Below are 26,382 nucleotides of genomic sequence, written 5' to 3' on the forward strand. Positions count from 1 at the left end.
CATGAACGCAGAGATGTACGTTAAGTGGATATGAAGCTCAGTACAAACAGTTCAAGCTGAATAACCACGGCGATTAGGCTTCATATTTAATTCATAACGTCTCATTGTTTGTAACTCTGAGCTCAGGAGACTCGCGCCGCGTCTACCTTCTCATTGAAGTGGATCTCCACAAACTTCCCGAAGCGACTGCTGTTGTTGTTCCGGACGGTTTTCGCGTTTCCGAAAGCTTCCAGCAAAGGGTTGGCTGCCGGGAGAGAGAGAGAGAGAGAGAGAGACAGAGAGAGAGAGGTGGAGTCACAAACACAAACAGGAGGAACAGCTGATGCAAAGAGCGGGAGTGTGAATCTCACCTTCCACTATTCTCTCGTCGATGTCCTGACCCGTTCCATACGAGGTTGTCAGGTATCTGTTGGAAACACACAGGGCAGCTGAGTTCACTCTTTACCCAGAATGCTTCAGTTACAGAGCTGATGACTTTGTGACGTTGTTGGATTATATTTCAAGTGTTTTTCTGTTTTTCAGTCTCAACAAAAGTAGAACCACCTCCTTGTGGTCACATCCCTGTTTATCCAGAGTCATTAACAACACTTTCTCTCTGTGATGTAACAGGTGCAGCCCCTCCTCTTCCTCATCTTCATCCTCACCTGAGCACAAACTTGGTGTTCTCTGTCTTCCCGGCCCCAGACTCCCCTGAGACGATGATGGACTGGCTCATCTTCAGGACCTTCATGTCCCTGTACGCCTTATCAGCTGAGACACACACACACACACACACACACACACACACACACACACACACACACACACAGCTGTTAGTCAAGGACACAAACCTGACGCCGCTAACCAAGCAGATATTACACTGCAAAACTTCTGCAGTATAAAAGGTGATGAGTTCGTCTGAGGGAAGACAGAAGCTGTGATGTTCAGGGGACTGTGGGAAATCTGAGCGCCGACTGCTGCCTGGTTATAACTGAACTGATACTGCACAGAGGAAAACACCTGAAGAAAACCGTCAGTGTAATATGATGATAATGAAATCGCATGAATTCAACAGTCGCATCAGATCAATTCAATTTGTAAAAATATTCAAAACTTAAAATATCAAAAAGTTAAAAAGACTTAAAGAATATGACTTTTTCTTTTTTGTATTTGTCAAAGTTCTTCTTTGCTTTACTGCATTTGTCTGATAACTGTGTTCTTTTCCATAAACCTCCTCGAGGGACAGTGAGGAAGAAATGAAGTCTTAAAATGTCTGAAGCCAAATAACAGATGTGAAAATTATCAGTCACTTGTTTCCTTCAAAATAAAATGATCACAACATAGAAGAAGAAGAGCAAGCAATCAGCGGGGTCAGTGAACCTGAACCTGCTGTTTATACAGTGCCCCTCCCACACAGCATCGACTACAGCAGAACACAGGAGAGAGGAGGAGAAGCGGCGGATGCGTTTCACTCACCGATGGCGTACACGTGCGGCGGCAGCGTGCCCAGAGACCGGCCCCGGTACTGCTTGATGGTCTCCGGCGAGTAAAGCTTTGGGATGTCATAATACGGGTTCACTGCGATCAGGATGTTGGCTACAAACGTCTGGAGGAGGAGGAGAAGAAGAAGAAATCATTTAGGAACAACATTCATCAGCTGATAAAACCTACGATCTGCAGCAGCCACAAAAAACATTTATTATCTACTTTTAAACCTGCATCATGGACTTTCCTACATTTCCCAGAATCCCAAAGCAGGAAGGCATCAAATATCTTTTGTCTAAATCCACCATCTGTTGAAGCTCAGTGTCTCATAAAGCAGTGGCTTCACAGACGAGCCTCATTAACTCGCACAGTTGGGAGGAATCACAGGATTCACCACTTTATTAGGAACACCTAGCTAAAGCTAATACAACAGTGCTGCAATAAATCCTCCTTCATGATGTTCAGTTTTGTTGAAAGTTATTGGAGGCTTCTAATATTTTATCCGCCACATTTATATTAATGAGCACAAACTAAGTCCTAGATTAATATATAAAACCACATCACAACTAACTACATCCAGTAAAATGTCCATAAAATCCTCCCTGAACAGTTTCAATAAAAACTGAACATTGACGTCTTTATGAAAGCAGAGAAAGAGAGAAGTTCCTGCTTCAGCCACTAGATGTCAGTGTCCACTAAGTCTGACCCACAGTCAACATCAGCCGCTTCACTTCAGAGGAAGACGGCGTTCACAAGGGAAGACGACTGAAGACAGATTTCAGCTTTGGACCATGACAGAGACATTTTGAATAAATCTGAACATTTTTTAAAAAAAAGTGAGAACATTCTTTGGAAAATCTGGATAATTTACAAAGTCTGGACATTTTGGAAAACAAGGATGTTTTCTGAGGGACACATTGAGAGACTGAGAACATTTAGATCTTTTGGAAAGTGATGAACTCTTTGGAGAATATTGTGTATTTTAAGAAGGCGGGACATTTTTCGAGAGTGAGGACATCTTGTCTGGTCCACTGTGTTTGGACACGAACGTTTTTAGATAATGATGAAATCTTTGGAGAGAGTTTATTTTAAGAACATTCTGCCTGGTTTCCTTTCATCCTCAGATCTGTTTGAGGGTTGAGTCCTGGTTTAGGTTAGTCCTGGTTTAGGTTAGTCCTGGTTAAGATCAGTCCCGGTTTAGTTTAGTCCTGGTTAAGGTTAGTCCTGGTTAAGGTTAGTCCTGGTTAAGGTTAGTCCTGGTTAAGGTTAGTCTTGGTTAAGGTTAGTGGTTTAGGTTAGCCCTGGTTTAGGTTGAGTCCTGATTAAGGTTAGTCCTGGTTAAGGTTAGTCCTGGTTAAGGTTGTTAAGGTTAGTCCTGGTTAAGGTTAGTCTTGGTTTAGGTTAGTCCTGGTTAAGGTTAGTCCTGGTTAAGGTTAGTCCTGGTTAAGGTTAGTCTTGGTTTAGGTTAGTCCTGGTTAAGGTTAGTCCTGGTTAAGGTTAGTCTTGGTTAAGGTTAGTGGTTAAGGTTAGTCCTGGTTAAGGTTAGTCCTGGTTAAGGTTAGTCTTGGTTTAGGTTAGTCCTGGTTAAGGTTAGTCCTGGTCAAGGTTAGTCCTGGTTAAGGTTAGTCCTGGTTAAGGTTAGGGGCGAGGGTCCTTGTGAGAATAAAAGCACAAAGCCCCACAAAGAGGGAAAAGTTGATTAAATGAAAAGTTGTGACGTGTACGTTAATGTGAGGAGGATCTGATCGACGGGATCTTTAAATAAAATGATTTGATATTGATCTTTGATTTTAACATGTGCACTTCTTCCATCTTAATCATTTTAATTTTTTTTATATAAAGAACTTAAAGCTGCAGACACTCCTCACTACAGTCATTACATCATCATCTGTATTATCTACAGTATGTGGGTGTGAGCTATGTGACTGTAAGTGAACGTGCAGAAGACAGGTTTTGCATGTTGCAGAGTGTGTGTGCGTGCGTGCGTGTGTGTGTGTGTGTGTGTGTGTGTGTGTGTGTGTGTGTGTGTTACATGCTCTTAATTGTTCTTCTGGTTCAGTAAGCGGTGACAAGAGGGGAAGCAGACATCTGTGTTCAGGTCCAGACATGGAGACGTACAGAACTTTCTGAAAGTTGTGCAGTAAGTGTGGACAGTACGAGCGTGTTTCAGCAGCTTCATTAGCTTCACTTCCTCACGTCAACACTTACATAAATCTTGTCTTTGCTGTATCTCACACGGACGTTGTTGAGCAGAGTGGCTTCATTCAAGTACATCAAAGAACCTGAGGGACACGAACGGGACAAAAACAAGGAGCAATGAAGGAAACACACGAGCTGCATGAAGACACTTTACTGTAAACCAGTCTGACCTAACAGGCTGAAGCTCCTCATTTCACAGGCACCAAAAACTCGTCTATGTGATTAACACTGATTTAGAAAAATGTGCAGTTTTATCTCCGGGTAGAAAATAAAGATAGCTGTTAGTAAAACTTACAAGTAAGGAATCAAAATAAAGGTCTGCTGATGGATATATCAGCTGTTAGTGGAGAACTTTTCTGCTACAGCAAAAGAATTGTGGATTTATTCTGATTAAATGCAGAAAACTTTGAATTTGTTCAGAGCGACGTCTCTTGAGGACAGAGCGACTTAAACTGTGACGTTCATGTTTCTATCTGAGGCTTTGCACTGACAGATGGGGATTTATAGGAATTTATGTCTAATATCTACAGTATATGTAATGAGTCACACTTTCTTCAGTAACCGGCATGAATCAGGGAAAGAGTCAAGAAACATTAGAAGGTAAATGATGGTAAAACAAACAAACTTACAGTTGTCCTCCACATGTTTGTTGACGTCGTCCTCTGCAGGGAAGACTTGGTTGATGGGAGCCAAAAATGTCTGGAAGAAAAAAAAAAAAGAGAAAAGAAATATGAATCATTTAATGCTAATGCTACGTTAGCTAATTAGCAATAGCGAAACTTACAAATAGCTCCTTTATTATTTTTCTTGTGAATTTAATTTGCTGATTATCTGACCAGCTTTATTAGAACTGAAGAACTCTTGTTCTATCAGTTATTTTGTAGGTTTTTGTCTTTTAATTCTTTTCCATTTTTTGGAAGTTTATTTCTTTCTGTTCAAACATTATTTTAAGTTTTGTTTATAAAGCAACTTTCCAGAGGCTGAAAACACCAGCTGCTGCTGGAGACTCCAGGCCTGATGAATTATTTGCGAGCAGGAGGAAACAGGATCAGAGCGAAGGGAGCCGCCATTCTGCATTATTAACCATCCAGTCAACTCGCCAAACAGGTGATGGAAGATTTTATTCCAAAGACAAGAAAAGATAAAAGTATTTGACTTGTGTGAATTTTCAGGTACTTGTACTTTTACTTGAGTATTTTCATTTGATGCTACTTTGTACTTTGTCACAATCAATCCCTCCGTCGTATCAGCATCTTTTCAACATCAGTTTGTTTGATGACTTCAGTGCCGGCTTCATGTCTCAGCTAGGCTACGGTGGTACTACACATTAGAGCTGCAACGATAAGACGAATACTTGATCAGTCAATTGAAAGAAAAATAATCTGCAACTCTCTTGATAAGAATCCGAGTGATTTTCAAGCAGCTGTGATGGATGCAGGTTCTCAGTGTGAGAGTGTGATGCTTTTCTTGGTCTAAAGTTAAAGACGGTGACAGGATCTGACTGTTGGTTGAAGAATCAAGCATCAGGACTTGACTCGGATTGTTCCACCTCCACATTCCTCAGGCTGAAACCGAGCGTGTTGAACTAATGCAGGAGGGTTTATGAGGACGCATGTGACCTCAGTGTTTTGGAGCCCTGTGGGGGGTGTTGGTGTCATGTTTCTGTAATCTGTAGGCCAATCACTGCCAGCTCCTGTAGGCTTTCTCTCTCTCTCTCGCTCTCTCTCTCTCTCTCACTCTCTGCAAGGCCGGCCCCATTCAATCTGCCCAATTAAAGAGCCAGTGCGGGCCTTCAGCGGGCCAAGACCGCGCCGCAGTGCCAAGGTGACGTACAGTCGATTCATTCTTTCCAGCGGTGGCATGTTCCACATTCTCAGCCCAAACTGGACCAAAGAATGGAGGAGAAAATACAGGAGGAGGAGGAGGAGGTGGAGGAGGAGGAGGTGGAGGTGGAGGTCAATGGAAGTGACACGAGGCCAATAATCTGAGAGAAAAAGAAGCTAAACACTGTTAACCCTTTCACCACCGCTGGACTCCTTGTTCCTCTCGTCTCTGCAGATACTTCTTTATGACTCGCTGCAGAATGAATTTAGAACCAATCAGACGCCTCCTGATGTTGTTACGTGATGAATAATAATAAACATCTAAAGCAGCGTTTCTCAAAGAGCGGTCCTCACTGAAGGAGTGAGTCTCAGAGAACGGGGGTTATAGGATAAGTAACTTCAAGATTTTAAAGCTCACATTCAGTTTGTCCACTAAATGTCACATTAGTTTGCGCCTCGTCTCCTTCACTTTCTCCCTCAGCACCAGTGAAGCAGATCAGACTGCGGACGCCCTCTGGGAAACACACACACACACACACACACACACACTCTACACGACAAAGACTGAGCCATTGTGACTGATAGTATGACAGGGTATCATGCTCTCCGTCTCTCTCCTGACGTCCAATCCCAGGAGGCCTGCCAGCGACTGAACACATCGTCAGACACTGGCACAAACTGGCCGCAGCGGGACAGACCGGACATTGTTCTGATACCGGACTGTTACAGGCCTCCGCTGCCGCCCGGAAACTGGCTCAGAGAACGGATCTGAGGAGAACGAGTTTCCATGTTTCCAAAGCCGCGGTTTCACTGTAAAAACACGTTTGTTTGGGGGTTTTTTTGACACAGATCTGAAGACCATTATTACCCTAAACTGAACCGTCCTCCCAGGAAACTCCTTGGAGAGCAGAACTATCTGATCACGTGACCAACAAAAAGCTCCAGCAAATCACTTCTATCCGTTCAGATCTAAACTGCCACAGACTCAAGGTGCAAAATCAGATCTGAAGGCGTGAAAAGTTTCATGTGACGTCAATTTGAAACCCTCAGGAATCTCAGCGTCGCAGCTTCAAATCGATTTTTCACCTGAGGAAATATTTCACCCGAGTTAATATCCGGATGAAGAACGAATGGAAACATTGATGTAAAGGACAAATAACAAACCAAAGCTAAGACCAGTAAACTGATGAAACGCTGTGTCGAGTACGTAGTTTATCCACCAGAGGGCGCTGACAAGTTGACTGTTCAACTGCAAAATGTCGTGTTCGACGTGTAACTCGGCACAATTCTTTTAAAAAAAGAATCTACATGTTTAAGCTTTTAAATGACAATCGATCAGTCGATATGTTGTTATGAAATACCTCATTAAAAATTCATTTATCCAACATCACGAGTGTCTGTTCCAGCTCATAGTAACGTACTGCAGAGGATAAACACTGTTGTAGAGAGCAGAACACGTGTTTCCCACATGAGTTCACATCAGAGAACAAGAGATCTGAAGAGCGGAGAGGCTCACCACATGTTGTCCTGCATGCTAGCTCACTGCCATCAGTGTGTGTGTGCGTGTGTGTGTGTGTGTGTGTGTGTGTGTGTGTGTATGAGAGGCCGACTGTAAAGCATTTTGGATAAAAGCACCATATGAGAAATGTACTGTGTACTCCATTATCAGACATGGGGTTTGTGTGGAGTGGCCCTTTAAGTTCCAGTTTAACTTTATACAGCGTCATTTGAATGAGGTGCAAAGATCAGAGTCACAGTATCAGTATCCAGGTGGAGTGAACTCCCCTGGATACGGAGGATGGTGGTGGCGTAGCGTCGAGGAGGAGGGTCATAAAATCACATCATTGCGCAATAACGGATGTGAAACTGCTGATCGTCGAGCTGCGATACTTCACATCTGCGCCGCAACTAAGGATTTCAATTAATCTGATGATTATTTGTTCAATTAGACGGTTGAATGGTCAACGTTTGAGTTGGAGAATAAGATTTTTGATTAAAATTTAAGAAAAAATCAGCAGCACATGAAACTTTTACAACTGTTTTTGTTTAAAAACGACAACAAAAAAAACCTTGTAAAAACACAGTTTTCCACAATAAATGTTCCACATATGATGAACACCCCCCCGCCCCCCCCCCACACACACACACCCACACACACACACACACACACACACACACACACACACACACTGTAAACACACAGATCTGTGTTCCCATTAGCCGGTGACAGGCCTGTGTTTTATAGACTGACAGTAAACAGAAATTAGCGAGGAGGCTCTTTGAAAGGGAACACTCAGTCTCAGAGGCCTTCCGGGGGAGAGATTACCACTGCGGACGCATAGCTTTATGGGTTACCACGACGACGGGCTCTCTCTGTGACACTAAAAGCCTCTCAGAGGGCGACGCGGCAGCTGATCCAGCGGGGAGAGTGATTTAACGGTGAGGGGGGGGGGTGTCAAAGAGCCACTCGACGTCGGGCAGCTCTGATTGACTCCGCACTCCAGCACATTACACCTGCCGGCTGTAAACCGCAGCGTCTGCAGGTGAGTCACACAGTGAGTGATGCGTTCACTGCTTCAGGAACTCAGGCCTCTTCCTCGTGAGGATAAGTGACGCATTAAATCACGGCCCCAACACCTGGAAACACACTTCACATCTAAGCGGCAGGTAAACGAAGGTCAGGTCGAGCTAAATCTTTCCAAAGACCTTGACATTAGATGATAATGTACTAAAGCTTTAGCCTGTAATATATATTGATTGACCAGTGTGAGCTGGCTGATGTACTTCGACAGTATATCTCCGTCTTCTCTCCCTCTCACCAAACACACAACAGCCAGAACCGTCATTAAAGGTTATTCACCTCATTTCTACTTCCTGGATGAAAAGTGCATAAAAATATCATAAATATAAACGTTAAAAAAAGAGTGCATTGTGGGATACTTTGAGTCGACTACACAGACTAATGAACTATTTCAGATACGACATTCAGCTGAAACATTTACCAGGAGTCTGTCACAGAAACACATCAGCTCTCTGCACACTTTAACTCTAATGTCATGCTCCTGGCCGACATCTTCGCCACAGCAACAGCCACCGAGGCTCATGGGTACAATTGTGCTATTGTGAAAAGTTGATTTGTCGGGGATGAAGGTGGAAAAACAACATGAAATAACTCCGTGTTGACGCGGAAATGATGGAACAAACGTCTCCACAACTCAATTCTCCCATTTTACACTCGACATCAGTGTGAGTGACGGTTTGTGTTTCTCAAACGAGACGTGTGAAGAGATCCAGCTGCTGGATCTGTGACGCCGCCGCCGCCGCCCGCTCACCTTTCCCCTCTGTTTGAGAGGCTCGATGGTGAGGCTGTCGGCTCCGATGTCCACTATGGTGCCCAGCTGGAACCCGTCCGCTGGGTGGGGCGCCCACACCGGCTTCCCATCCTCCATCGCACCGCTCTGCAGGCTCTGGAAAACATGACACACACACACACACACACACACACAGACACACACACACACACACAGAGTCAGGGGTGTGTTTTGTGACACATTCAGGTGATTGTTCATGAGCTGAACTTGTTGCTGTAACCTCACATCATGGCAGCGAAGCAACAGGCTGCACCATCACAATCACAGTCCTACATTCACTTTTGTTGATGCCATGATCCACTGAACGTCACTGCAGGAAAGACGCTCCATGAAAATCCAGTCTTAGATGTTTCTACTTGAATTTTTAATGAAAGGAAGTAAAATATTATTTTTTCAGCCCTGGTATGTTTTTGTCTCCTGGTGATCCCACAATAAATATTTAATGGCTGTTTATTAATAGATTTAAAAACTTCTTATTTCACTGATATTTGCATTTTTAACAAATACAATATTATGACAGGCGGGATTTTTTAATAATATATTTCTATTGTTGTATTTTATGTGTCAGTTGTTTTTTTAAACAATATATAATTATATTATTGTATTTTATGTTTAAGTTTATTATGTCAGATAAATAAATAGATCTTTTATGTTTTATTTGTCACATGTCAACACTGACTGAAACCACCGAGTGCAGCTGAAGTTTATGGGAAAGTCTTTTACTTTTGCAGGTATTTGGTCAAAAACCATAAAGTATTGAACAAACGGAGATGTCGACCTGATGGTGGCGCTGTGGAGAAAATCAGGTCACCCTGGTTTAATCCTCTGGCTAACACGGATGTCTGTATATTTCAGGGCATCGGTGATGTCATTAGGATTCATTCACCAAATTTTCATTAGAATCCATCAAACGGTCGTTGAGATATTTCCGTCTGGACTGAAGTGGCGGACCGATCGATCAGCGTGTGGCTGCAGTTCATTAACATCCACTTTCCTGTTTATTTCCATCAAGAAGCAGCCGGAGGGAGAGAAGACGACAAACCACCAGCATGAGTGAGAAAACAGGAAAAACAACAGACACTGTGACTGAGTGTTTACAGCTCACAGATCATGTGACGCCTCCAGATCATGTCTTACTCCTCACCTACTCTAACTCAATCAGCTTTAAGCATTAATCCAATACTGGAGGAGTAAGTTTATCGCCGGCTCGGAGCGTCCTGACCCCTTAGTGTGAATGAGTGGGGGGGGGGGCACTGGGCAGCAGCTCGCCTGCCAATAAGATCTGAGACACTGAGCCAAGCGCTGTCTTACAGTTTCCATCCACACAGCTGTGAAGCGAATGACAACATGCAGCAGCCCCCCCCCCCCCCCCCCCATGTTGGCTTCCTGCCAAGCTGCAAACTCAATAAGAGCAAGTGTTCTATGGGAACTTAAAATAATTCCCTCCACAGTCGCTGCACTATCCGACTGAGACGCTGAGAGGCTCCCAAAATCAATTAAGGGAATTAAGTCATTATCAGCGGAGAACAATCGTCTCCTTTGTCGGAGTCGGTCCTGGAGCCGGAGGATAACAGGTCTGATCTCCTCATCAGACTCTCGCAGCGCAGTTGTGTTCGTGAGAGCAGAAACCAACCTGACGACATGATTCTGCGTGGAGGTCAGAGACGCCGCCCGGGAGCTAAAAGGTCACAGGTTCAAACCGTGTGTTCGTCAGGTAACCCCGAGCAACGCGCTGAAGCTGCTTCCTGCTGTGATCAGTGTTCTGCATCAACATGTTATTTTAGATGATGAAAGCTAATGTGAGTGGCGGAGGGATACAAGCGTGAGGCGGGAACGCTACTTTTAATAATACAACTACATGCTGAGACCTGAAAGGAGTGAGAGTTAGTTTTAGTTTGTCTAACAGAACATTCATGTTGGACGATTCTGCAGAACTCTGCATTATGTTCCATTACACTTTTTTAATTTTCCAGTTCGTCTTCAAACCGTCTCGTGCAGATAAAAGTGAAGGACATTATCCCTCCTGAATAAGCAGAAGAAAAAGGGCCTGAACTCCGTGGAGCTTCGGCCCGATTCAAAGAGTCTGAAGCCTGAAGGTGGGACGGCTGAATCCAGACCAAAGGTTGCTGGTGACTTATTGTCCCGGCTGTAAAATGTCCCCAGTGAACAAAGCACCAGACTGCATTTCTCTGTGATATAAGAGGGAGCCATTCAAGGAGAGAGACTCTGCCCTGCTGAATCTATCCTCTGGCTGTTGAGTGCCAGGCAGCAGGTCAGAGACAGGTCAGATTCTGCTTCATCACGGCTGTGAGTGAAATCTATGTTGATATATTCGATACTAGCCAGAGCCTGGTCTTTAGTTGCTTCCCATCACGGCACTAAACACACGCACGCAGTCGGGCACGGTGTCGTGCAGCAGGTTAATAAAAACATTTCAAACTCCCACAGGGGATCGCTCTTCTCTAAAACTGTAGCAGCAGCAGCAGCAGCGAGAGCTTTCCACATCGCTCTCCGATCGATATCATTTCTCCAGAACAATGAGTAAGTACAGTCGCACGAAGAGGGTTTGATACAGTCTGACTGCAGCTGCGTGAGTTATGAAAAGACAAGATCAAACCTGCTGCAAACACTCTGCAGCCCACACAGGCCGTCACCGACGCACTGAACATCGACCAGCACACAGGAAGTGATGCAACCACCTCCTGGGCTGTTAAACCGGGTTGAGCAACACCAATAAAAACTCTTGCATGGGTGGAAGATGAAAGTATCACCGGGGGTTATAATGTGGGTTGTTCCACTCATTGATGATTTTGGGGGTCAAACCTCAGAAAGAACTCTTCAAGAGAATCCCTTCACATTTTGTACAAATGTCTGTTTGGACTCGAACTGATTATAGACTTTGGTGGTTAAAGGTCAAAGGTCACTGGTTCATACTTTCTGTGACTGTGGAAAAACAGGGATGTGATCTGAAACTAAACTGAATCTTCACATGTGAGAAGCTGGAGCCAGAGATTATTTGGTGTTTCTCATTAAACAGGTGGAACATTAACACTATTATCAGTTTATTATCAGAATGGTTATCAATTCATTTTCCTGTTGAGCGCCTTATTGTTTCTGCCCTAATTTACATAACTGAGTGACACAGTTTGATTGAATTGAAAGATTATTAATAATAAAACGTTAATTGCTTTTACAAGTTTCTTATCTACTAATGATGAACTATTTTATCAACTGTGAATTTGTGACTAAACCTTAAACTTCTTCTTTCTGTTTGGCTGCAGACGACTGCAGCAAGAAATAACAACCAGAACAAATGAAAAGGAAAAATACAGAAAACAAAAGCTGCATTATAAAATAATACAAATTTAATAACTTAATAGGCCTAAGAAAGTATTTGTAATAAGCGGGTGCCATTCCTTCCTTTTAATCTGCTTGTACATTTGCATATAACTTCACTGAGGCAAGATGCAGTGATACGTATGACTGTGTGCAGTCTTCACGGATCACCCCCAACATAAACTTAAAAACCAACCTCGCTCTAAATTTAACATCAGACTGACACTGAATTCGAAGTCTCACCCAATAATTTCTGGTTTCACCGACAAACTTAAAACCCTGCAGCTGCAGAGGCGGCAGGTCCCAGAGACCCAGACAGCAGCAGCAGCAGGGAGCTAACGGCAGAGCTGAGCCTCGACTGCAGCGCTCATCATCACATTAATGCTTTTCTTTTTTTTTCCCACCAAAGCCTTAAACTAAAAGGGTACAGAACTAATCTATTTCCAGCCACTGGCCTAAATATTAAAATCCTCTGAGCAATTTGAGCTTCGCAGCCAACGTAAGGATCTGTCCGCGTCCTCTGGAACATCGTTTCCATTAACGTCCTCAGTCAGGTGAAAAATTAAAGACGCAAACGGAGCTGAGAAGTGAATATCTGCTGATGATTCCCAGAGCAGCCATCGGAGTGTGAGAGACGCTGCAGACACACACACACACACACACACACACACACACACACACACACACACACACACACACACACACACACACACACACAGAGAGAGGCTTTATGCTAATGGAGGTTTCTGTTTTAAATTGGTTTGAGGATTTTGCCCTGAATGGAGATAATAACTGGAGGGAGAAAAAAGACAAATAAACTGGATGAATTTGTTCTTTTTGCTTTGGTTAAACAGTCGAGTGAATTCACACCAACAACCTGAGGAAATAAGTCTTTTTTTAACCACACACACACACACACACACACACACACACAGAGAGGCTTTATGCTAATGGAGGTTTCTGTTTTAAATTGGTTTGAGGATTTTGCCCTGAATGGAGATAATAACTGGAGGGAGAAAAAAGACAAATAAACTGGATGAATTTGTTCTTTTTGCTTTGGTTAAACAGTCGAGTGAATTCACACCAACAACCTGAGGAAATAAGTCTTTTTTTAACCACTTTCACTTCAGCAGAAAGCAACTTATTCACTGCAGCTGTGTCAGCGTCAGGATTACAACAAGCACACATGTGAATAATCACCACTCAATATAAAATACCATTCACTATTTACACCAGTCACTTCTGTGTCTCACCCTCACAGATCAACTCAAACCAATCAGACAAACGCCACAGACGCTCAGCGCCTCCTGTACGACCAGATGTGATGAGGCTACAAATCTGACTGATGTAGTTTTTTTTTTTTTTCAGAGAGACAGATGTTTTCACACCTTTTCAACATCTGGAGAGAGAAAAGCGCCTCAAGGGGCGACCAGCACAAACGCTCTGAGCGTCAGCTTTGAAGGGTCTGAGTTTTATACCTGAGCCTTAAAACCAGCCGTCAGGACTTCTGGAACTTTGTGATGTCACAACGAAGCAGTCACCAGAGGCTCAGAGCCTCCTCTCTTCTGATTGGCTCACAGACCTGTTGTTACTAGAGCTCCAGAGAGAAGCCTGAGAGAGGAGATGGTTTTTATATCTTCTGATGGATCAACACTTCAAATAAAACACAGAAGAAGAAGAAACATGGAGCTTTTAAAGCGCCTCATGTCCTTAAAGGTTCATTTTTAATTAATGTTTTTATTCTTGTTTTACATTTTTACTCCACTTTTAAATTGCACTGCATATTTTTTTTTGTAACTGTACCCTGTATTTTCTGTAACGTACTTGTTTTGTGATGTGTGTGATGTGATGAATAAATAAAGGATACTGCAATTATTAAAATATTAAATATGTTAATGTGTTCACAGATTGTTGCGCTGCCTCTAAGTGGCAAATAAACGTTTGAGTGCATCCTGCCTTCATGTCACTGTAGAGGGCTTTTAGCTTCACCCTGCTTTGTGGGGAGGAAGCTGGTGAACCGATGTATGATCAGGTGTTAACTGACAGAAGATCTGATGAACGTATAAATGAATCGAAGGCTCCGGCTCTGCACAAATAATCTAAACTTCAGCAAAATTCAAACAGATGCGGTGAGACGTAAGGCCGCCATTTCTGACACAATTAGCAACTTAACTGAATTAACTTGACTTCTAAATAAAAACTCCCTCACCGTGTCGGGATTTGCCTCATATGCAAACAAACGACGCAGAGAGGATTTTTGTTCTATTTTTCTTTCCCCTCTGCGTGAAAGAGGGGGGGCACACCTGTCCCGCACGGCGCCGTGACTGCGTCGAATGAGACGTCCAGTATTTGGTTACAGAGAGTTTACATATTCAAACATACAGATGTTACAGTAGCTGCCAGTTGTTTGCTCTGCCGGGAAATGTCATGTTGAAATGGTTGAGTGTGTTAATCTTTCTGATAAAGGGGCAGAATCACTCACGTATACAAGGTTTATATGAACGTATCTCTTCACAGATCAGCCAGTGTTTCCTCTAAGACGCAGAATAACTGCTGACAGTCGGTGAATGTGAGTCACTGGTGCGAACAGAAAAGTTGTCAAAGCTAAACTCTCCCGTCTGCGGCTGCCTCGGCGCAGCGGCGCTGCAGCAGTGTGAACGCGAGGACGATGAGCATCAGTTCATGTAAATTTTCCCACGATGGGAACAATGTTTGATTCATCTGCTCAGCTGAGTCTGTTTAAACTGCGGCGCTCTCACTCCTCTGCCTCTTTATTAGGCCGGACTCAAACTGAGCTGGGGGGATATTTTTGGGATGCCGTCACGCTGGCAGCTCGTCGACGTGCTCTTTGTGGTATTTTCTTTTTTGCTCCTGGTTAATTTCACCTCACTGTGCCACATTTAAAAGCTAAACACACACTTGTTCAACATCCATTACTGAGCAGCAGGGCCGTGATGGAGACCACTGAGGCCAAACACAAGCCAAGTGAAACACGCCAAACATGTGGGGTCAGACTCAGACTAAAAGGAGGTCGAGACGAAGTCAAGAGTCAAGATCTAAGACTTCGCACAGTTTGCTCCACTGAGTGCCGTTCTGTTTGTTTAAGTCATTTACTGCATCAAGGAAATTTACCAAATATTCCCAAATGTCAGATAAGTTCCTCGTCTCTGCTTCATGTCATTGGAGGTGGAATATCTTTGGATTTACATCAGTTGTTCTGGTAAAACACGATTTTCTGACATTTTAAAAGACAACGAATTAATGAATCACAAAAAAGTGATGAAATGACAAAAATATTCTGAATCAACTGAATTTAAATCATTTCACTGCATGCTGTCAGATCTTTCTTTTCTTTTATATTGTGACAAATCTCTAAGATGGATTTCTCTCAGGGACGGTGGAGATACGGGAATTTGGACTCGGATTTTAAAAGGGACGGTCAAGAATGAAGGGGGGAGGGGGGAAGAACCATGATGCACAGACTCAACAAAGAGCCTGAGACGACGACACACATCTGCTTCCACAGCAAAATGACTGACATTTTCGCACTGATGGAGTCAGCCTTTAAAAGGTTGATGCAACGTGACGTCTCTGGTGGAGAAAGGGGCTCCTGCACCTTCCTCTGATGTTTATGAAACATCAACACTTCACTGGAGCTGCCGCAAATATCTGGACTTGGCGTGACGTTGTGTTGTAAACCGGACAGGAAACAGTCAGCAAACAAACCAGACGTGCAGCTACATGAGCACGCAGCAGAGCTGAAGTGTGTCAGGGTGGACTGTCTCTTTAACAGAAAATCCTTAAAGCCTTAAAATGAGACAACGTGGTGGAGATCAGGGCAGTAATGAAAACAAACTGTGTTTGGTTTGGATGCTTGAGTTGCAGCATCTGTCGCTTTGTGAGTTTGAGGGGACGACACATTTCAAAGCAGCAGCAGCAGCAGAAGCAGCAGCAGAAGAAGAAGCAGCAGCTCTGTGTGAATCGGCCTGCAGTTATGTGTGCCGACCCACTCCTCTGCTGACAAACAGCTGATTGTTGGTTCTGTGTCGGGGCTCTCATCGGCGTTCATCGGGTCACGTGGTGAACAGAGAGACTGTGATGTGTTCGCAGACAAAACCCCCCCAAGGGCAGATCGACAATAACAGAGCAACAGTCCACAGAGACTTCAGCCTGCTCTACAGTCAACTGCACCGCTCACATTTCACTTTATAACACTGTTCACTCCAGAACTACTGCTACATACAGCTGTCCAATCACAAGTCAGATTTGACCGTTGTTTAGTTGTAATGTGTCGTATCTTACAATATTGTTAACTAGAATCACCTCCTCATGGTCGTATCCCTCCGCCCCTCAGACTAGTTTCAGGTTACATCCCTGTTTGTCCAGAGTCATGTTAAATATTAACCATTTGTAAGTTACAGCTAATGTGAGGTCACGCTGACCTTTCACCTTTCACCCTCAAAATCTACTCAGTTCGTCCTTGAGTCCGAGTGAATGTTTTTGCCGAATTTGAAGAAGTTCCATCAAGGCGTTTCTGAGATACCACATCCACCAGAATGAGACGGACGGCGACATAAAACTTTATATTAAGCACTTTTTGTAAATCTATCAAGACAAAGTTCAGGTTTAAGTTCAACTTCATCATCCAAAAATATAATTTATTTCATGTATGGTTGAAAAGATGGACAAATTTAATAAAAAAACACACCAAATAAAACACCAGAGGCCAGAAAAATATGCTGTAACATGAGTGATGAGTATCAGCCAGTAACAGCAGCCTGTTCACAAACACATCGTTTACTCTGCGATCTGGAGTAATGACACCTCGTTAGATATCGGACTTCTTCAGCTGGGTTTGTTATTATTTGATTCACTGGGGGATAATTAACACCAGCCGCCGGCCTCAGTCTGATCTGATCGTTTATTCTCTCACTGTGCAGAAGATTGAGACTCGTTAGTGTCTGAGATGAATATCTTGTTTCCTCCTCTGACAGCGCTCATGACCTTTGTACAGCTGCTGGCCTACATGTTGGTTATCTTTACACAAGATGTCATAATGGTTCTATTTTCTGTTAACGAGCCTCATGCTTCCTCCTCCTCCTCCTCCTCCTCCTCCTCTTCCTCAGCTGCATCGTGACTCTCTTTTAATGGCAAGGCGGATGTAGAAACCAGACAATTCAAATGTGCAGTGAGGTCTAAAATGTAAAGTGATGATCTTATGTCATTACACCTTCAGTTCATGACATCCGAGAGCTCAGTCTGTCGATAGAAACTAGTTTTGTTTTTGTTTTTTTAAAGCAGAAATGTCAAATAGTTGCTGCTTTTCTTTTGTCAGACATGATTTTAAACTGAATCTCTTTGGGATCTGTGCGGTTGGTCGGACAAAACAAGACATTTGAAAGCATCGCCATGAGCTACAGGAAATTATAACAGGCATATTTCACTATTTACTGACATTTTATTGAGAAAAGAAATAATCATTAATCACGAGCAGGATAATCGATAATGAAAATAATTGTTAGTTGCAGCTGTAATGTGAAACCAGTTTAAACTCAATTAAAACGGACTACGAAACTGAGCCTTAAAACCAGCCGTCAGGACTTCTGGAACTTTGTGATGTCACAACAAAGCAGTCACCAAGCCCCGCCCACCTGGACCCACCATCCAAACCTTGCAGGATTTGGTTTCTCTGAGTGTTTTTACCTGAAATCTGCTGTATTTTTATTGGATCACTCAGAAAACAGTCAGCCAATCAGAGGAGAGGCTCAGAGCCTCCTCTCTTCTGATTGGCTCGTGGACCTGTTGTTACTAGAGCTCCAGAGAGAAGTTTGAGAGAGGAGAGCTTTTGGTTTTTACAACCACAAATATATCTTCTTATGGATCAACACTTCAAATAACAATGATAAAAATAATAAAAGCGAAATATGGTCTGATAATGGGAAACATATCATCTACTGAGCTGTGAGTCAGTTCCTATGCTAGGTGGGATCCCTATTCACCTGTCACTCACAGATATAATTCAACCTTTAGCCACTTAAATTTCCTTTGAAACCTCCCTGTTGTGTCAGGAATCTTCTCATGAATGTTACGCAGCATTCTTTGTTGCCCGGCGATTCACCTGCGGCGACCACACCCACAGCACAGCCTCGCCACAACAGGGTTTGTCAGAGGAGCGGAACATGTGCAGGTGAGTCCTTTCACTGAGGCACAAATTAACCTGGCCCTCCCAACCCACACACACACACACACACACACACACACACACACACACACACACCCTTTCTATACTTGTGAGTACTCTTATTATACATAATGCAAAACCTGAACCAATCCAATTAAATGCCTAACCCCAGCTCTTACCCTCAGCCTAAACCTAATTATATCCTCAACCTTAAACTTCAAACAGCCTTTTGAAGCAATAAGAACTGTCCACAACATCCTCACCAGAGCTGCAATGATTAGTCTATTAACCGGCTGATCGACAGATAATTAATCTGCGACTACTTTGGTAAATTATTAATTGTTTAAGTCAATGTTTAAGATTCTCAAATGAAAAATCCACGCTTTTCCTTGTCTTAACTTTATAGTAAATTCAATATCTGTGGCTCAGGAGGTGAGTCATCCACTAATCAAAAAGTCAGCAGTTCGATTCCCGGCTGATTGTTGATCAATTGATTATGAAAATAATCGCCAGGACTTCATAATGCAGAGATGTCCTCACTATGATGGTTTACAACTGACGGTCCTCACAAAGGTAGTAGAACAAGACCACACACACACAAATGTGCCCTGGATATTTTTTCTGATTTCTAATTCAAATGTTCATTTATTCGAGTCACACTTTTATTGTTTATAGATATTAAATCCTCATGACTGAATCTAATCGTACTGAAACTCTGCAAGTTGTTTTTGTGTCATTTTGGGGACTGTGTATCTATACACATATCAAAACATCGAAGACAGAGAAGCACAAATCTTTTTCACAACTCCTTGTCAAAAATGTTTAGGTTAAGTGTTTCAGTAATATGTTATTTATATGATCTTAAAAACATCGATACTGGCCTCAAAGATCACATACGTCTCTGGTGTGACTCGACCGGAGCTTCAGTTTTGATGATTTCAGCAGAGGCGTGGAATTTCTGAAGTGCTGATCTTTTACAAACTCCCTGTGATGCAGTTTAAAGATTTACGAGAGTCATCCTCCTCAAGTCGAAGTCTAACGCCAATAAAATGGGTCATAAGCAGCTAAAAAGTTGTACATTACACACAAGAGTCTTAAATCCTCGTCAATCCTCCTCAGCGTAATAATGAGTTTGAATACTGTGAGCGCTGAGGAGGTTTTAAGTCCTGGTTTTTCCCTAATTCAGATCATCTCTGAGCTGGCGGGAGGTGTGGAGGTCAAGGTGTCACACAGAGGTCACCTTTCAGATGGTGACAAACAAGTCCTCCATAACTCCAGTGGAAACACTCAGTGGTCAGCAGTAGATGGTCCTGGTCAGGGAACAATATGAGGAATCTCACCTCCAGCAGCCTGACCTGAAGTACCCAGATCCTTTACTTTAGTAAAAGTAATAATATACTATTACAAATAAAACTCCTGCATTCAGACTGTTACTTAAATAAAAATACAGGTGTATTATGGAGTAGCATCAAAACATCCAAACACTATCAGAGGAGTAAAGATTACTCCGACATCAATAAGTAACATGTCACAATTCTCTTGTTACAGATTCTTAAATATGTTAAGATAAATATGTAAATATATTTCCTGGTTTCCTTTAGTCTTTAATAATAATAATAATAATAAACTAAAACTGTGTTTGAGTTCTGAACTGTTCATCGGACAAAACAAAGATATCTGAAGACGCCGCCTGAAGCTTGGGGCCAAACAACCAAATGATTGAGAAAATAATCAACAGATTAATCGATAATAAAAATAATCATTAGTCCCAGTCCTAGCCCTGTCTGTCCACTGAGATACCACTGATGGTTACGCTTCTTAGCGAGTTAGCTAATTCCTTTATTGCTGTAGTTACCAAACGGCTTCAGGTGCATCTCCACTGGACTGTCGCCTGATTCGTACGTAGACGAGCAACAGAAAGAGAGACTGGGATTAAATCTGTGATGTGGAGAAACAGGATGCATATTGTGTATGTGGCTAAACAAAAGCGTATTAAATCCCTCTGGATTTTACCCGGATACGAGACACTTTCAATGACAATGCTGCGGTTCAACTCGTTATGTCCTGCCAACAATCTCGGCCTAATCCTGACTAAGTAGTTTCAGTTGTCTTTTAATGGTCATATGGATTATTTAGAGACGTGCTGACAATCTGTTTTCTAGGTATGACGACATGTTAAGAATAAAAGAGATAAAAATAGAGGTTACAGTGCAAGTCTCTGTTCAGCCTCATCTGTGGCTGATAAGATTGACTCATCATGGAAAACTGAAAGAGGCTCGTTGAGAGTTTTAAAAGTTAAAAGTCTGTTTCCTGCCAACACTTGTTTTCTCAGGCTCTCTGTGATCCGTCTCCCTCACAGCAGATTATTTAACAAGCCTGACGGACAGGGACATTATACAGACGCCTCAAAAGGAAAGAGAGGAAGTGTCCAGCGTCACCGCCACTGAGACGAAGAGAGGACAACGAGGACTAGAGCTGCATCAGCACAGTTAGCCAAGGGCATCCTGGGAAATAAACACACACACTGTGTCCACATGAAGGAAGGGAAATTAACCTGAAAACCTGTTTCTCATGTGCACGTCCAGTGAGGAGGACGTCCAGTTACATAACGTCTCCTAGCAACCCGAGCCAGGACGTCCAGTGGAGACAAGCAGGAAATAACAACAGTGAGACGTCTGAATGAATGAAAGTCTGGTCTGATGTGGACGTGAGAGTTCAGAGTCTGAACCTGAACAAGAGTCACCACACCTACTCAACTCTGATGGAGCCATCAATTCAAAGGGAGTACAATGGCTTCAGTTCAGTTTCATGTCCGCTGGTGACGACAGATTCAAGTTAAACGACAAGTGGATTCATTGATTAGCCAATCGACAGATATTGAAACTGTAACTATCTCTTGATGACTCATTAATAAATTAATTCATTTTTGAAGCAAAAATATGAATATTTTCTGCTTTTCTTCATCATCTGTGATGGTAAACTGAATGTGTAAGTTTAAGATGTTAGATGTCACCTTGGGTTCTGGGAGATTGTGATGATTGATCTATAAACCAAACTAGTAATCAATTCAACAGGTAAATGACTGTCTAGTAATCAATAATGAAAATATCTAATTCTTCCTGTGCAGTGTGTATTAAAGTTATAGTTAGAGGAGTAAAACACTCAGAGAAACCAAATCCTGCAAGGTTTTGTATGGTGGGTCCAGGTGGGCGGGGCTTGGTGACTGCTTTGTTGTGACATCACAAAGTTCCAGAAGTCCTGACGGCTGGTTTTAAGGCTCAGTTTCTGAATACAGGCTGTGTGCATTTCTCTGTGGACTGAGGCTTTGATACTTTCACAGTATTAATATAGAAGCTAGAGCTGATCTATAATCACACTACACATGGACACAGACCTTTAAACTGGAGGAGTTTTAAGAGTTGAAAACTCACAGCACAACTGACAGTTTTATCCAAAACATAGTTTGAAGACAGATCTCAAACTCGCACAATAGAAGAAAGCAGCAGTTAGAAGTCCAAGGTTCAGAGCTGTAAACCCTGGTAATGGCTGAAACAAGTATTCCTGTGTCATTTAAATATTTAAGAGAAGTGCTACAGAGAGCCGGATTAACTCCGGTCAAAGTCCTTCTGGAGTGAAGCCACAGAAACGTAATGAGCAGTGTGACAAAGCAGAGAGGAGGAAGAAATACCACAAACATGCACCTTCTTCATGCTTGAGCACCAGCAGTGATCTCTGGAGACTAATAGCTGGAAGCAAAGGAGGGACCGACACCGTGTTATTGTGTTGTCTTTAATCTGCAGACACTTGTCGTGTCAGACCGGGCCTCCTCCCTAAATACCATTACTGAGTGGAGGCCTCGGCCTGACTCTGCACCGGGAGGCCTTGTGTTTCAAAGGTCACTGACACGTGATCCGGCCGGCCTCAGCACACGAATGGGCTGCCCTCGCGGTTGCTACGGTTACAGCCCCCGCCACCATAATGATATAATGATGGGTTGGGCTCATTTGCATGTCGACGTGACGCGACGCGGTGATTCACTCGCAGCTGAGCCGGAGAGGCTGCAGGGAAAGTGAGCATGAAAATACAGGTCTGCTGTCGAAGGCAAGAACTCGTGATTAAAGAGCCGACGGCAGAGACTTCATCCTGACAGCAGGGACCACATCTGCTGCTAAAAATACACTGTGTCTCCAGATCTGAAGATTAAACACAGACACTACACTACAGAACACAATGCAAAGGCTGTAAATCGATCATACAACACCTTCACCTTCAAATCTTAGGAGAAAACTTTTTTAATCCACCTTGGAATTCAGATTTTTCCTGAAGCTCAGTCCCACTCACTGTGGGTTCCTGTGGGATTCAGAGTGAGTTTAACATCTAAAATGTTAAGCTGAAATGCTTTAGAAGTGCAGCTTTTCATTATTGATTAATCTGCTGATTATTTTTCTATTTGAGAAGCTAAAACTATCAATATTTTTTGGCATTTCTGCTTGAACAATTAGTCTATTATCAAAAAACAGTCGCTGATTCATTTTCTGTCATTCAACCAATTAATCAGCTCATTGTTGCAGCTCGAGAAGTTGTGGTAATGAAAGTAGAAGACACTGAACTTCAGGGAGACAGAAGGTGTGTCCAGCTGCCAGGTGTCTTTTCATTCATACACAACACAGATTCAGTGATCCAGTAAAAATAAAACCACTCTGATCTTTCCTCAAACTCGCTGCCAGCTGGTGAAACCTGGCGTCACCTCACAGATCCACCGAAAACACTAAAATATCATCAGTGTTGGAGCTTGTTGCTGAACAAGTCGACAAAACAGAACACGGCAACCTGTGCACATGTTCCTCTGCAAACATATGCACGTTTTCCTCCCACAGTTTCTGCTTGAAACCAGCGTGCAACAGCTTTTAATGAGCATCAAACTCCCGGGGGTCGTTTTGCACAAAGAGAATAATGCAAAAAAATGTAGGTTTATTTTCCGTTATAGCCTCATCTATTAACTAAGATCACGTTTTCATTTCATCCATTTGTTCTTTAGTCTATAAATGATTAAAAACTGAGACAAATGTCCATCACAATTTACCTGAATCCACAAAATCTAATGATTTAATTTCAAAATAAGACACAAAGAAAAGCAGACTAACCTTGACCTTAACCAGTTAATAATCGTACAGTGTTTTTCCTGAATAACAGACATGTTTTCAGCTTTAAAGACTTTCCACTCCACTTTTCCAAGAGGAATACAGTGTGGTTGGTTTTTCATTCGGAGTGAGAAGGTAATCCGACCCGACTCCAGGAAACAACCTAAAAACACAAGGGTTTCTGGGTATAAAGACACAGATGTCGACATGTGATAGCCAGCGGTTCCAGAGCAGACGGAGGGAAAATTATAGAGTTGAGATGATGTGATTTGAACTGTCATGGAGGCTGGATGAACATAAAATGACACTGAAGCGTCATCAGGTCAGGATAAAGTCACGAGGACCAGAGTTTGTTTTCAGTCTCCTGAACCACGAAAACCTGCAACGTCCCAGTGTGAAGCCACAGATCCACTCGTGGAACCACGTGGCTTTTGTTTACAGTCTCTGCTTCACTTGTAATCTGGCCGAGTGTGTGCGAACCAAAACACAACAGAGTCAAGTCTTCCAGGATGTTTGAGTCGCCCCCCCCCACCACACACCCCCCTGAGGGAGAAGGAAAACCCCCCAGGGGGAGGCGGCCGGGCTCGCAGACGGCGTGTAAGTCGACACTCTTCATCAGGAGGCGGTGGTCTGTGGCTCAGTGTGGCGTGACTAATTCACAGCTCACATTCCCCTGATTACAAAGACTGACGAGGGGAGGTCCCAACCCCGTCCTCCTCCACCACCTACATTAACGTATCTTCAGCGGAAACAAGATACGCATGAACCCCCCCCCCCACAGAGGAGAGAGTGGATGATACGATCTGCTGCTGCAGCTTCAGCCGGGTTCGACACCTCTGACCTGACGACCACAGACGTAATCCCGTCTGGAGACAGAGAAAATAAAGAGCCAATCAGAGGCCAGCTGGGAGGGACTAAGATTAGCGACGTTATGATGGTTATGATCACAACGGCCTCCGTGAGAGCTCTGACCTCTGAGACGACGGAGAGCCACAGAATCCAAAACGCAGACAGAAGCCGAAGAGCTTCGTCCAATTTTACAATGAGTATAAACTGACCCACAACACAGAGGCAGCCTGGTCTGACCCATATAACAACCGGCTGATTATATTTATAGCTGCATCACAGATTAATCAATATCAGTGACTGCAAACCACAGGTCAGAAATAACAAAGATGTGTGAGGTGATTAAGAAACAGAAACACCGACACACTGAAGAGACTCTTGTCAAAAACAATTATTTTCATTATCGATTCCTCCTCCATCTTTTTTTCAATTATTCAATCATCTAGTCCAGTAATTACAGGCCAATTGTACTTGTTGCATTGTGGTGAGAAAATCCCACCCCACCCCCACCCCCACCCAGACAACCTGTTCAAGAGAAATCTGTCTTTCTGAAACCGGTCCATGGTGGAAAAAAGTTTAGTCCATGAAAACTCAAGGTGACGTTCTTTCTTCTTTTGTGCCATCGAACGGTTCAGAATTCAAAGTAGATGTGTAATTTACAACGGTGCAAAACAAAGAAATTAAACTGATGATGAAAGTAGAAAATTTAATACTGGAAAGATTCATAAATGATCAGAACTGTCGGCAAATATTTTCTGTCAATTGACTCATCGATGAATCATTGAATTGTTTCAGGAAATCTCTCGTGTTTATGTTAAAATGTCGTTTAAACTCTCGAACATCTACATCAGTCAGGCTCGAGTAGAAAGCAACTTTCACTCAGTCGTCATCACGTCACCAAAGTTTCATAAGATCCAAACCGTCTCCACCATGACGGAGCAAAACTCCCATTAACTGATCCATCACGAGTCCATGTGACTTGTGCGTCACATGTAATCTGGCACTGCTCTACCCGCCACTGAGGAAGACCACAACATGCATTTAAAAGCTCCAGGAAAAGCTAGTAAAGGGTCAAAAACAGACGCAGACATGGAGAACTGACACTCTCAGATGAATCATTGTTTCAATCACAAAGGTTCAGATTCTGCTGCTAACTGCTGTAAATGGCTTCTCATTCATTTCACATCACTTTATTTTAAATTTAAAAAGGGCCGTGACTTTTTCTTTTATGGACATGTCACATTAGGAAAAGCTCAAGTGTGAATAATGAAACTAATGATGGCTGAGTTCCATTTAGCTGCTTCAGTTTCAGGGTCCTGGTGTGTTCGCATTGACAAAACAAGAGGAGCAACAAAATAAAAGTAACGCCCTGAACAACATGATGTAATCCTCTCCAACAGCAGCGGATGAATACTGACTTTTTTTTGTTGAGGATTATAATATCCGATCTTTGGTTTTGATCTGAAAGCTGCAGTTTTATGATGCTGCCTTTACATTACTGCACATTACTGTACATCCAGAGTACACTTCCAGGACATTCCAGGAATTCATTAACTTAAGTTTCCCAACGATTTCACTCTTTTCCTCTCCGGCCAACAGCTGCTTCCTCCTCAGTGACAGAATACAATACAACACAACACAGTAGATGTTTACAGAGAGAAAAAAATACACCTGACATGAATATTTTAGTCAGAATATGAGTATATGGAGGCATCCACACACCTCCTGCTGTGAACTGAAGTTGTCTAATTTTCTGAATCCTCAGCTTTCTCATGTAAACAAGGATCTTTTACACGGATAAAGACGCACATAAAGAGCTGATCCTGAATAAGATGCTTGGACGTGAGCCATCACTCGGGATGCCAAACGCACTTGAGTGGTGACATCTCTGCAGCCAGAGAAGAAGCAAGCACATTCAGACTTTACTTTAACGTTCACGTCCGTATGGTTGTAACATGCTCATCACTGTGGCGGCAAATTCAGCTTCCCAGGAAAGCTCAATATCCAACTAATCCAATAAT

At 42.9% G+C, this 26,382-nt stretch overlaps 1 protein-coding gene across 1 annotated transcript in view; it reads right to left on the reverse strand.

The window, feature by feature from the left end:
• LOC111240293 (unconventional myosin-VI-like) overlaps nucleotides 1-26,382 on the reverse strand; it is a 108,797-nt gene that overhangs the window by 80,525 nt on the left and 1,890 nt on the right. Inside the window, exons 2-8 of the mRNA XM_022770248.1 lie at nucleotides 8,819-8,953; nucleotides 4,293-4,362; nucleotides 3,673-3,746; nucleotides 1,456-1,585; nucleotides 645-750; nucleotides 351-406; nucleotides 147-244 (exon numbers count right to left, since the gene is read on the reverse strand). Of these exons, the coding sequence (XP_022625969.1) occupies nucleotides 147-244; nucleotides 351-406; nucleotides 645-750; nucleotides 1,456-1,585; nucleotides 3,673-3,746; nucleotides 4,293-4,362; nucleotides 8,819-8,935 (651 nt within the window). The 5' untranslated portion in view covers nucleotides 8,936-8,953. The remainder of the gene's footprint in view (nucleotides 1-146; nucleotides 245-350; nucleotides 407-644; nucleotides 751-1,455; nucleotides 1,586-3,672; nucleotides 3,747-4,292; nucleotides 4,363-8,818; nucleotides 8,954-26,382) is intronic.

The sequence above is a fragment of the Seriola dumerili genome, unplaced genomic scaffold (assembly GCF_002260705.1).
Source record: "Seriola dumerili isolate Sdu_G_001 unplaced genomic scaffold, Sdu_1.0 BDQW01000025.1, whole genome shotgun sequence".
In the NCBI taxonomy this organism is placed as follows: Eukaryota; Metazoa; Chordata; class Actinopteri; order Carangiformes; family Carangidae; genus Seriola; species Seriola dumerili.